General features: G+C 47.0%; 1 protein-coding gene across 3 annotated transcripts in view; it reads right to left on the bottom strand.

Moving 5' to 3' along the window:
- The window catches only part of Pde8a (phosphodiesterase 8A), a 129,275-nt gene that overhangs the window by 13,604 nt on the left and 103,281 nt on the right, over positions 1–12,390 (bottom strand). For all 3 annotated transcript variants that reach the window (XM_031387172.1, XM_031387171.1, XM_031387173.1), the window contains exons 12-17: positions 7,406–7,483; positions 5,311–5,381; positions 4,902–5,063; positions 3,487–3,535; positions 3,169–3,304; positions 1,778–1,976 (exon numbers count right to left, since the gene is read on the bottom strand). In XM_031387172.1, the coding sequence (XP_031243032.1) occupies positions 1,778–1,976; positions 3,169–3,304; positions 3,487–3,535; positions 4,902–5,063; positions 5,311–5,381; positions 7,406–7,483 (695 nt within the window). The remainder of the gene's footprint in view (positions 1–1,777; positions 1,977–3,168; positions 3,305–3,486; positions 3,536–4,901; positions 5,064–5,310; positions 5,382–7,405; positions 7,484–12,390) is intronic.

The following is a 12,390-nucleotide window of genomic DNA, read 5'->3' as shown; positions in this document are numbered from 1 at the left end:
AAAAAAAAAAAAAAAAAAAAATTTTTTTTTTAAAAAACCATCTACATTTTTGTTTCATTTCTTTGGAAGTAGAGGCAGGAGGATCTGAGACCAGCTTCCACAACATAGGGAATTCCAGGCCTGCCTCAGCTACATAAGATCAAGATCCTATCTCAAAAATATCTACTGTTTTAGGCCAGCTTAGAATGTACTTGTTCAAAAACAACAAACTACAGCAAAAATTGTCCCTTTAACCCAGACACTGCCCCCAGCACACACACCCTGGCTGAGGAGACAGCCTCCTTTCTCCATTCTTACCCCACCTTTGGTCCTGGTATTGATCTTTATAATATAAAGGCACTGGGCTCCAGGCCAGCTCCACCTCTTGCCCAGCAAGCAAAGAGCCCAGGGGTCGACACTGTCCTAGGTTCCTTTCTCTTTTCTTTCTTTCTTCCTTTCTTTTTTGTTTTTTGTTTGTTTGTTTGTTTTTTGAGACAGAGTTTCTCTGTGTAGCCCTGGCTCTCCTGGAACTCACTCTGTAGATCAGGTTGGCCTCGAACTCAGAAATCCATCTGCCTCTGCCTCCCAAGTACTGGGATCAAAGGCGTGTGCCGCCACCGCCCTGCTGTCCTAGGCTTCTTTCATCTGTGATGACATACTGACCAAACCCACAGGGAGCAAGGGAGTGTATTTTACCTTGGCTTATCACTGAGATAAGCCAAGGCTGGAACTTGAAGCAGAAACCAGAGAAACACTGATTGTTGGCTTGCTCAGCCTGCTTTTTTATATACCTCAGGACTACTTGTGCAGGGGAAACACCACCCACAGTGAGCTGGGCCCTCCCATATCAATCATTAATCAAGAAATGCCCCCATTCATGCTAACTGGCAATCTGATGGAGGCAATCTCTCTATTGATGCTCCTTCTCCCACATGACCCTAACTCATGTCAAGTTGACAAAAACTAACTGGTACAAATGCCCAACTCCATATTAAAAACAACAACAAGAAATTGGTGGTATCACAGAAGGACCCAAAAGACTTAGATCTATGAGGTCCGACCCTCATAGGGAGAAAGGAACATCGCTGGTCCCACCCTGTACCAGGGCATCCACACATAGCTTATGTAGGGTACACCTGGTCCTGTGTGGCTGTAGCCATTCTTGGCCCTAGACAAATGCTTTAGACACTAAAGTGGTCTGGTGTGACCTGAATGGTTTGCCTGCATGTCCTAGGCACAGGGGGCCGGGGGGAGAAGAAAGGGGAGTTCATCAGGGTAGCGTGTCTCAAGAGCTTTAGCAGTCCCAGTGTTTGAAGTCTGAGTCCCTGTAGGGGAAGAAAGCTGCTCACACAGTCATGGTCAGACTGCTGCTCTGGAAAGAACACAATGGCAGCGCTGTGCGAATGCTGCAGAGGGACCAGGAGAGAGGAGTGACCTCCCAGGGTAGGAAAATGAGAAGCTCTGCCTGAGTCAGAGGGTTAGCTGGAGAGGGGCTGAGGAGGGAGCAGGGGCAGTGGGGGGGGGGGGCAGTCAGGAATGGTCAGGGCTTTAGGTGAGGGTCCTAAAAGAGGATCAGTGTGCCCTTAGGTTCAAACTGAAAGCCCCCCTTCCTCTAAAGTGACAGCCCTGCTCTGTCTTGATTGGCATTCTCCCTGAGGACTCACAGATTAACCTATCAGCTGGTTTCCCTTCAGTCCACGCTGAAGTGGTTACACTACCACGCATCGAGGCAGCTGAGGCACAAGCCTCCGACTCTGCCTATGTTGCTCTTAACTGAGGAACACAAATGTGAACTTACCTTTATTTTGTTTCTGGAAAGGAAATATGCAGTGGCGTGAAGCACATCTGCAGCATGTGTGGAATTGTGGTAGGGGTTAGAAGAATGGTAATTGGATTCGATAATCTGAAACCACGATCTCAGTGTTGTCTCAGAGCACCGTAAGAATTCACACATTCCAAAACGAGCAAACGTTTTGAGACCTAGATAAATCAAAGGCCTACAAAGAAAAATATGCACAATATAAAACAGAGCAAAGAAACAGTCACCTGAGTTCTAAAGAGACTCAGACAAAAAAAGTACATTCAAGCCACAATGCAGAGCAAGCAGGGCAACTGATCTGCACTGCCGCGCTGCATTCCATGTGAGCCTTAGCCTTCTTTAGGCATCTTGATTTGCTGGGGGTAAGTTCCCACCCTGCTGCATGGGTTCAGTCTTCAGAACCATGCCTTTCCTGGACTACACAAGCTACCTGTAATCCTATCCTTGAGTGTTACTTCTGATGTCCTACCTAGAGGAAACTACACCAAAGTGACTATAAACTGGACGGAGACACACATCGGGTGATTGACTACCTCAACAATTTGGAGGTGGGTGTTATAGTCTAAAGGAGTTTACCTTGAGAAACTGACCAGCTGCTATCAAGCAAGGCCTTCCTTAGACAGCACTTAGATTGACTGACTTGGCTTAGAAGGTTAGGAAATCAGCCCCACAGAAGCCATCTCATAGATCGACATGTACTCAACCTGGTCTGCCTTACACACTTTCGAAGCTGTGATGGTTCTGGAATGTGAGCCAGGTGCTCAGGGGCTCAACTGTTATGGAGTATGCTTAGCCACTGCTTGGCTGTGTGAGGTGGGAGTCTCAGTGTAGACAGCTCACCCAGTGGGATGAGACCTGGTGAATCATCCCACAGCCTAGCAGAGCCACCTCTCCCAAAACTGGACCTCACTCCTGGTTGGCACTGGCTGTGGATGCCCAGTCCTATGTGCCAAGACCCTGTGTTAAGAGCTTTTATTCAGCAAAACCCAAACTCCCAGTCAGCAACCATAAGCAGATGAACATAACTAGGGAGGAGTCTCTGTGTGGGCCACCAATATGGCAACCAAGATTTGAGGCTAGTTTTATCAAATGTGTAACTAACCATTTTGGTTCTAGGTTTTGGGGCAGGAGACTCTTTGTTGCTACCTTATATAGTACCACATAATAGAGAAATTAGGGACTTATGTCACAGGAAAACCTGCTACTTAAGGAAGCCATCAGAGTTGGGCAAACTGCCTGGGGCCTACTGACTCAACTTGAAGCTCCCTTCCTCCTTCCTCAGCCTCTGTCCCACCCAAGGAACAGCCCTGCACACGCCTGTGCTGCTCGGGGGTTCCCTGTACAGGCCCTAGGAAACAAGCTCCACCTACCTATTTTGGGTTGCTGCTTCCAGCTCAAAAATGTCAAAGTCCCATTGTTCTTCATCTTCCATGACCAGGGCAATCCGTGGTGGGATATCATGAAGGGAGATGGGGGCGGGCATATTGTTTGAAGATGGCGGAAGGTCTGCAGAGTGACAGAATTTGGAAAACATTAACAGGTTCGTGGCATGTGGTGTTTGGGGTGGGCCATGCTATATCAGAAGTGACTGCTTTGTTTCTGAGGCTTCACGGCATACCCAGAGCTTACTGATGAGAACATCATTTACTGGTGTTATAGTGATCTAAGACATTAAAAACAGAACTTACTTTTTGTTGCAAGAACATACTCATTTCCTGAAAACCTTCGTAAGCCATCCTGGTGAAAATCAAGGAGACAAGAAAAAGCATGGTCACATGGTCTTCCTTCCCGAATGCATAACCCAGAAGGACAGTTCCAGAGGATAATCCAGCACAGCCCAGTGCAAGACTGCCCAGTCCAGCAGGCTGACCACTGTGGTCAACTCCAAATTTAGTCACTTCCTGGGTGCTGCTCTGCTGCTGGATCCCAGGCTTAGGCAGGATGACCATTGAGCTGACCAAATGACCTTATTCCAGGACCAACTACTGCCTGCCCTAGTGACGACCACCCTCTGCCCTCAGGTCACCCTCATTTTCTTCTTCTCCAAACTCAGCTGTCTCGGAAACACTTCTCTCTCACCTTCTAAGTGGACTCCTCCCTCGTCTCTGAGGACTGGACTAATCACTCAGTACCCTGTATGCTCTGGGGCACCATCTCTCTCCCCCACAAGCCCCAGGACACTCCACCCACCTTCCCCATGCTCAGCCGACCAGAGTTAGAGCTTAGCACCAGGAGTCACCCTTCCTTCTAGAACTCCCTGCGAACTGGGAGGGAGCAAGTTTTATTTGTAACTAAGACAGTGGGCAGAACAATGGTAGTCTTTGCTTGTAAGAGTGCTACTCTGCACTGGCTGAGGAGGTGCCTGAGCTCAAGAGCTCATGTAGTGACTCCTTAATGCCTTCTCCCTAAACAGTTGTCCAAAGGCTAGTGGGGAGCCCTGGAGGTGAAGCTATGCCTGGCCCCTGGCCCTTTTTAAACACAGAAGGCAGGAGCTAGTCTCCCACTCTGCAGTTCATCGTGCAGCACTCTGGCAAGGGTGTGTGGCCTTTGTTTGCTTTGTTGGTTCCTTTTTGTGCTGGAGATAGAACTCAAGGATTTGCACCCTACCACTGTGTTAATGGTTTTTCTTTTTCCCAGACAAGCCAGGTATGGTAGTATATACACTTTATCAGAGACAGGTGGATCTCCATGAGTTCAGGCCAGCCTGGTCTACCTAGCAAGTTGCAGGACAGCAAAGGCTACATGATGAAACTTTGCCTCAAACAAACAAACAGAAAACAACAAACAAAACAACTCTTTAATACAATTGAAATGTCTTATTTAAATAGATGACTTATAAAACCCTGTGTGACACTGGAGAGGGGTATCAGTGGACTGTTTAGAACACTGTTCCTTTCTGCTGCTCCAAGCTCAGGATTCCCTGGGAGGTAAGCAACAGGCAGCCCCTTAATCCAAGCACAGCTGAACACAAGCCATGGAGAAGATGTGCTTTACTGAGCCCTACATAGGTGCTCTGCTTGCCTTTTTAAAGCCCTGTTCAGACAATCTCTGAGAAAGCAAACAGGAACAGACAGGCTATAGTAGCCTGGGAAAATAAACTTACAGACATTAAGCCCCCAACGAGGTCGGTGGCGTGAGGATCGTCCTCAGCATTAAACTGTGGTGAATACAACTCAGTGGCTCTCAGAATATCCAGCACACGGTTCAAGGCTTCTGTTACAGGCAGAGGACTGTTTTCCTGGGCAGCGTTGATAATATTGATTACCTAAATCATGGAAATAGAAGACTTGAGTTTTGTAACCTTCAAAACAGAGAGCAATCAAGAGTCAGATGATAATAGTCAGTGACTGTGCCATCATATTAATCTTAGGTCTCTGTCTCTGTCACCCATCCTTTCTTCAGAGGAGACAGAAAATATTATACAACTGAAAGAGCACTCTAATTATTGCTTTTCTGTCAGAGAAACAATTTTCTGGGGGCTCCAGGGGCCTGCACACTCAGTGAAGACTGACCTTGGTGATGGGTGCCTCAATCATCATAGAATGTATCCGGGCCAAAGAGGAATGTCTTCTCTGGCTGGAAACTGTGGAGAAAGGGGTGAGAAATCAGAGTGTGCTCAACCTTGGGCATATGTCTAGACACCCAGGGCTTCATCCCCTCCCTTCCTGGGTGTCAGTGCGCTCAGCTGCACACAGAGGCATAGGAGTAACTGCACACTGGCTGAGCTTCCCCCTGTCCTTCCTCTGCTTCCTTCACATCTACGTGCTAGGATGCACATATGACCCCATGGACTGAACATCAGATGTCACAGGCCAGAGAAAACACAGGGAACAGTTTGGCAACTCAAGGCCAAACAACCTCTTTTTGTGTCTACAACAGTAAGACCTCAGTTATGCCTTTTGCTGGTCCCCAGGAGTTGAGATGTTCTGGAAAACAGCTCCATATCATATAAGGTGGAAGCACTGGATTAAGCCTTATCAATTAATTTCTGGTTGGGATTTCCAAGGATCTCCCTAGTGCTTTCTCCTGGTGTTTAATCTAGGCTAACCAGGCAACACCACCACAGCCAGGCTCTTTGGTCATGTCCAGGCATGGTTCCTCTAAGATGAGGGAAGTCTGGACAATGTACAGGCAGGAAAAGAATGTTCCCGGAGTCCTGTGTGTCTATGAACACCCCACTGTTAAGGTTCCAAAAGGCAGGAAAAGGATTAGAGACTGCCCAAAAATATGGTGCCTCAGTCTCAACTTGCCTTCAAATAAACAGACCCAAAAAGATACTGGCTAACCAGGCTACGAACTCTCAAATGCTGTCAGTTTAGAGGACCAACAAAACTGGAATCAAATTTTAGTAATTAGCATATGGCTACTAACATTACATTTTATACCATAAAGTCATTAAACAAAACCCCCACTATGTTATCACCATCAGAAAAGGATTTGCTCTTATTTAGGAATATAATAAAAGTGTTTATCAGGATTGGAATAGAGAGCAGTGGATGGCAGGCATTGTACCCTTAAAAATTTCTAATAAGAGAGATTTTTAGGGATGTAAAGTAAAACATTTGTTAACTAGCTCAATTTAGTCATTTCACAATATATACATAGTCTAAAATAGCATGTTGTCTATGATAAATATACATAATTCTAAAATCTGTCAACTAAAAGAAAATTTTATTTTAAAATTATTTTGAAAAAAATCAACTAGCATAAATACAATGAAGTAAGAGATAAATAAAAGATAGAAAATTTTCTATGTATACAGAGGACTCTGAAGTCTGCAAATGCACTCATTAGTCTGTTCTTAGATATAAAAACAGTATACAAGTCCACCAAGTTACTGAGTAAAGGCCAGAATACTGACACTCAGTGCATCTCTATACACGGATGCAATCAGAAGGTGAAGTGGCTTTCTGTGCAGAGGAGCTCCCAAGGCCAAGCTGCAGCTGAGGAGCTCCTGGCAGCTGACAGGAAGCGGGAAGAAAATGCTGCCCTGGCAGGTTACCCGTGCTTCACTGATCGGCCCTATGACATGGGGATGCCGGCAGCATTCAACTGATCGGCCCTATGACATGGGGATGCCGGCAGCATTCAACGGACTCATGGTTCATTAAAAGAAAGGGGGGGGGGGACATCTACTCTAATGTAGACCAGGCTGGCCTCAAACAAGAGATCTGCCTGCCTCTCTACCTCTCAGATTAATGGCATGTGCCACCACCTTCAGGCTAAATAATGTTTTCTTAGTAAGAATTTTACAATCTCCAAATTAAGCTTACCACTTCCAAAGAGTAAGTTTCCACAGCTAACTGCAAACTAAATGGAATCTATCCTTCAAAATTACCAAATATGTGATTCCTATCAGGACAGCAGATCAATGGACAAATCTACTGCTAAGAGTTTGAAAATGATATAGAATACATAGTGCCTGTTTCTTTGATTTTTCCTTATTATTGACTCATTTCAAAGGCTCACAGTAGAGTCTACCTGTGTGGAGGGCTCATACAGGGGCCTTCTCTTCCTGTGACTGTGCAGTGCATGGAGACCAGGAAGTGAGGCTACAGAGCTGGGCAGCCTGCCTTTGGGTCTATACAATCCAGCCCCCCCACTCACCATCACTTGCTCTGGAGGAAACAGCTTTGGCATCCATCGAATGCTTCCTCCTGTCTTTATGTTTGCCTGCCTGATTATCTGTGGAAACAATTAAGCTACAGCTTTATAGAGATGTTAGTGACATATTAGCAAAAGACATAAAACTAAATGTTAATCATTCACAGGTGTCAGAACCTGAACAGCATTTATGACACCACAGAAACCAGCACTGTGCTCAGAAACGGACCATACACGCCTTGGTTTTGAGGGGCTCCATTTTCTCAAAATCCAAATTTTACAGAGTCCAGAGACATGAGCAAATAACCAGGCCAGATGACCTCAATCGAGACTCTCCTATTGTACTTACATAAAACAGAGGGATTTACCCTCATTTACCCTTGTCCCGAAAGAGAACAAAACCTATATTTTCCCAGCAACATCCTGGGAGAATGTTCTTCTTTTTCCTAGGGTCACATGTGGAACACAGTGTTGGGTACAGTGTTAGGATGATTTGCCTTTCTCCCTGACTCTGTTTTTCACTGCTATTCTAGGCTCCAAATATGAGTTCTAGGAACTCCTCTCTGGCCCTTGCCCCCCATAGCTACTGCCTGTCTGCCCCTCTGTGTACCTGTGGGTGCCTTGTGTGAGGCTGAGAGCTTAGCGAACAACCACTTATGCCCCAGAAAAGGAAACAGAGTAGCCAGCATGTGAGTGCAGGGAATGCAGGGCAGTCTACTCTTCCACAACATGGTGGAGCTCTCTGCCTCGCTTGGTACCCTTATCTGATTCTTTTTCCTCTGCACAAGGCATGATCCCAGTGCAGGCCCCAAGTGCTCCTCCCTCTATACCAGGGAAAAGGCTCATCACCCGTTTCTGTTTTGTGGTGCTGAGAATGGAACTCACAGCCTTGATATGCTAGGCAACCTACTGCACAATTCTGCTCTTAGCTTCCTGGCCCAACATAAGCCAGTCTCTCCTCTGTGCACATGTGTGGACTTGCACTGGATACTGGTGAATGCCTCCTTGCTACTGGCATCTGACTGGACCCAGGGAGCCCTCTTTCCAGCTACTTCCATCTGCAGGAGCTACTCTCTCCTGGCTTTCTGTACATCTTACTATTCCTTCCTCTACTTTTGCAAGCTGTCTTCTTCCTCGCCCCTAGCATTTCCAAAGGCTGAATTCCAAACCTTCTAGCCTCAACCTTTTCTCTTTTAGGTAAACACAACCTCCTTCAGAGACTTGAAGTGCCAGGGTTGGGGGGATACCCAGGCAGTTCCTACCCACTCAGAGGAGGAGGGGAGGGGTGAAGTGAATAGTATATAAAGTGAGTAAGTAAAAAAATTAAATTAAATTAAAACAAAACAACCAACCCACTGCCTGCCCCTGCTTCCTGTTCTGCTAATTCCCATGTGCTGTTTTACCCCATCCTCTTCTGTAGATTTACATCCTGGTGGCCCATTGGCTATCTCCATTTGGGCACTTTTCAGCTACTGTAAGTTAACTCATTATCCAAAATGAACTTATCTTTTGCTAAGTCTGTTCTTTATACCCAAGCACTAAACACGATCTGCTCACCTGATCAATTCTCTACCGCAACCAGCAGAACAAAATAAACCCTATCATCAGATCTGTCCTAATCATCCTCAAGATCAGCTTTGAACTCCCCTCATAACCCTACAGAGCTAGCCCTGACTCTTGATCCCCATCAAGCCTTCATGTTGTGTCTGTCCACCCCAAAACATGCACACTGTGGAACAGACTGCTTCTTACAGTGCACGTTTCTCATGTTGCCTCCTCCCCTCGCTAACTCTGCTCCTCTAGAAGATGCAGTTTAGGTACTGTGAACTCTGGGAAACCTTCCCTGTATGTCTCCTCATCCCAGCCCATCAGGGTATGGCAACAACGGCTCTACTGTCTGTCTTGCCAGCTGTGACCAACCTGGGTGGCCAAGAACATACCTAGTACACAGCAGATACTCAGTAAACACATGCCTGCTTCTCATGACCCCTGCATTCCCTGTGCACAGATGAAAGGACTGTCAAACATAATCATTCAGAGTCTAGTCCCACTGTTCAACATCTGCCAGAGTACTAACTCCCTGGCTGTCAGAGGTGGGTACAGTCTGCCCTACATTTCTTTCTGGTCTTGAGCTCAGCCCAACTGCTCTTCTCTGGAGCAGCCCTGACATCTGTGAAGTGACAGTATATGGCCCCCGATGCTCACTCCTTCAAGCAGCACCCCTCTCAGCTATATGCAGTGGTACGCGTCTCTCCTTCTGGGCTGTGAGTTGTTTCTGCTCCCTTCATCTTCTCAGCAAATGTTTACCACGCACTTACCCTGCAGCAACAGCCTGGACTGGAGCTATAGTTCAGACCTTGACTCTCCCTCAAAGTACCATGTGTTAAAAGACTGCCCCTCCAACCAGGATGGTGCTTTTAGTCTAAGAACCTCACATTTCATTTGTTCCCTATGCCTTTCTTGAGGATTGACTCTGAGAGCCAGGCAATGAGGCACACAGGGTCAGGGGATGCAGAGTACCCTTAAGAGAGTTAGTTAGGTCATGTGCTCAGGCCCCTTCCTTTTCCTCTATTTTGCCCCCTGGCCAAGAAGCAGTGGTTTCCCTTTACCATATATTCCCACAATGTGTTGCCTCACTGGAAGCCTAAAGCCAATAAGGGTAAATGATGATAGACTGACCCTTCTAAAATGGTGAGCCAAGATAAACTAGCCTTTCTCTTTATAAGGTAATTGTTTCAGATACTCCCTTGTAGTATTGGGGACATGATAATGGATAGGACAGTTATGTCCTCAAAAGGGGTTGGGGTCTAGTGGGGAGCAGGGCAGGGAGCACAATTATCAATGACTTTGCCACGAAGGGAGAGCTGAAGCAGAACATGGCAGAAAGCACCATGAAATCAGGATAGGGCTGTGGCAAGAGAAAGGAGAGAGATGAAGAGATCCAATTTCCACTGAAACATTTTAAAGTTAATTATCTATGTAAATCCTTGATCCTCTGCTCCCAACAACCCAGTCAGGAATGCGGTTCCCCCTGTGTCCCTGGAGCTCTTTGTATGTGAGTCTTGGGCAATTTTCACCCAGCAGGCTTCTGGTGGGCGGATGTGCCTTGACCTGGCCCAGCTCCCAGACGTATGCACACCAGGGGACCAATGAGTAAGCATGAGGGTCATTCCTAAAAGACTATAAGCTCTGAAGAAGCACCATGCCTAGGGGCTCACAGGAGTGCATGCCCAACAGATAACACACCTAACAGGCCTCCATGCCAGCGCATGGGCTGAACACCATCTGCAACTCTGCTCCTGGTTTTCTGGTCTATAAAATGGAATCCTTAAATGTTACTTATCTTTTCAGAGACATTAACATTTCTGTAGCCTGACAGGACAACCCAGGGAATTCTGGAGAAGCAGGGTTGGGCAATGGAAGTCACTGTCTCCTGTCAGTACCCTATTGGCACGAACCCTTTGGCCTGGAAGCAGGAATTCCAGTCTGAATATGAGAAAGCTGAAGTCAGGTATCTTACTCAACATACTCACATGTTACTGTGCTGTGATCTTGGCACACTGCTAATACATGTGCTCAGGCACCTAGCAAAAGAGGCCTGTGCAAAGTGCCAATCTGCCAGCCCCAAGATCCCTGGCCACCTCCAGTATTAGACAATTACCAGAGCTTATGTGACAGAAAGCCAGAACAATCAAAGTTTATACACTGTCACTACAACCATTTTGTGTCTTTAGTGAGATATAGCACTGCCTGAAAATTATACATAGGCTAAGAAAAATGTAACATGTGGGGACTTTATTATTTTCCTCAACACCCAGACTTGAAATGTCTGTTCTCTCGACTGGGGAGTTCCAGGACCTCCCTTTACAGAAGGGAGGAATCCAGGGACAGCCTGGCTCCACACATGAGTAGCAGGCAGCCTAGGTCCAGCCAAACAAGCACTTGCTCAGAGTCTTCTCTGGAGCAAGTGAAACTAGAAGCCTGGATCTTGCTGGAGCCAGTGGTGCCCAGCCATGGTGTTCCTGTGGCACCCAGCTCAGAGGTAGACAGTTGCCCAGTATCCTTTGGTTCCTGAATCCTTCCCAACCTTGCTCTTGAACTCTCTTACCCAATCTGTAAGCCCTTCCAATAAGCTCCACTTCTGCTTGAGGCCTTCTGGTGTGAGCCTAATAGCCCCTTCTACCCCACTGTGGCAAACAGCCCCCACACCTTCAGGGATACAACTCTTCTGCTGCCCAGGAATGAAGTTGGCTCAGGCGGTGGCTCAGCAGGGTGATGGCAGCAGCTCCTAAGGGAGTACTCAGCAAGTCAAAGCACAAATGTATAGTGCACGAGGTGGGAGACTCCTACCTTGCCTGTACTTGCCCTGGCCATCCACTGATGGCCACCTAAGCCCATCTCTGTCATCTCCTGTGTCTAGTTCTAAGCTGTCATTTAACTCTCTGGACACTTGTTTTTTCATCTGTATTAAAGGAGTGTTGATAACAGTCATGCCCACTTCTCAGGACTACTCTGAAGAACTAAAACCAACAAAATACCACTAACAACAAAACCAAGTGATGCGCTCTGTGAGCTTGCAGCACAGAACTGCATGGCAGGCCTTGTCTGCCACTTTTATTTTGGCTCCACAGTCCCCTGTAGCTTGGCTTCTGCCTCACTTTTCTCTGAGCCTGAATACAACAGCTCTCTTTGCCCTGTGCCCTCCCTCTGTGCCATCCAGCCCAAGTCTCTGCTTAACCCCTCCTCTTCTGTCAGGCACTCACTCCTTAGGGATTTGCCTCAAACTCTGTCTGTCATTCTCTCCCAGAGAATTTTGATATTCTTCCCTTTACACCTGGGCTCCAACTCAGCACTTCCACATCCTCAGACCTCCACATCCCCAGCACCTCACATCCTCAGCCCTCCACATCCTCAGGACCTCACATCTCCAGCCCTCCACATCCCCAGCCCTCCACATCCCCAGCCCTCCACATCCTCAGCCCTCCACA

The sequence above is a fragment of the Mastomys coucha genome, unplaced genomic scaffold, assembly GCF_008632895.1.
Source record: "Mastomys coucha isolate ucsf_1 unplaced genomic scaffold, UCSF_Mcou_1 pScaffold21, whole genome shotgun sequence".
Lineage (NCBI taxonomy): Eukaryota > Metazoa > Chordata > Mammalia > Rodentia > Muridae > Mastomys > Mastomys coucha.
Note: the sequence above shows the minus strand (reverse complement) of the source record. Positions and strands in the feature narration are given on the sequence as shown.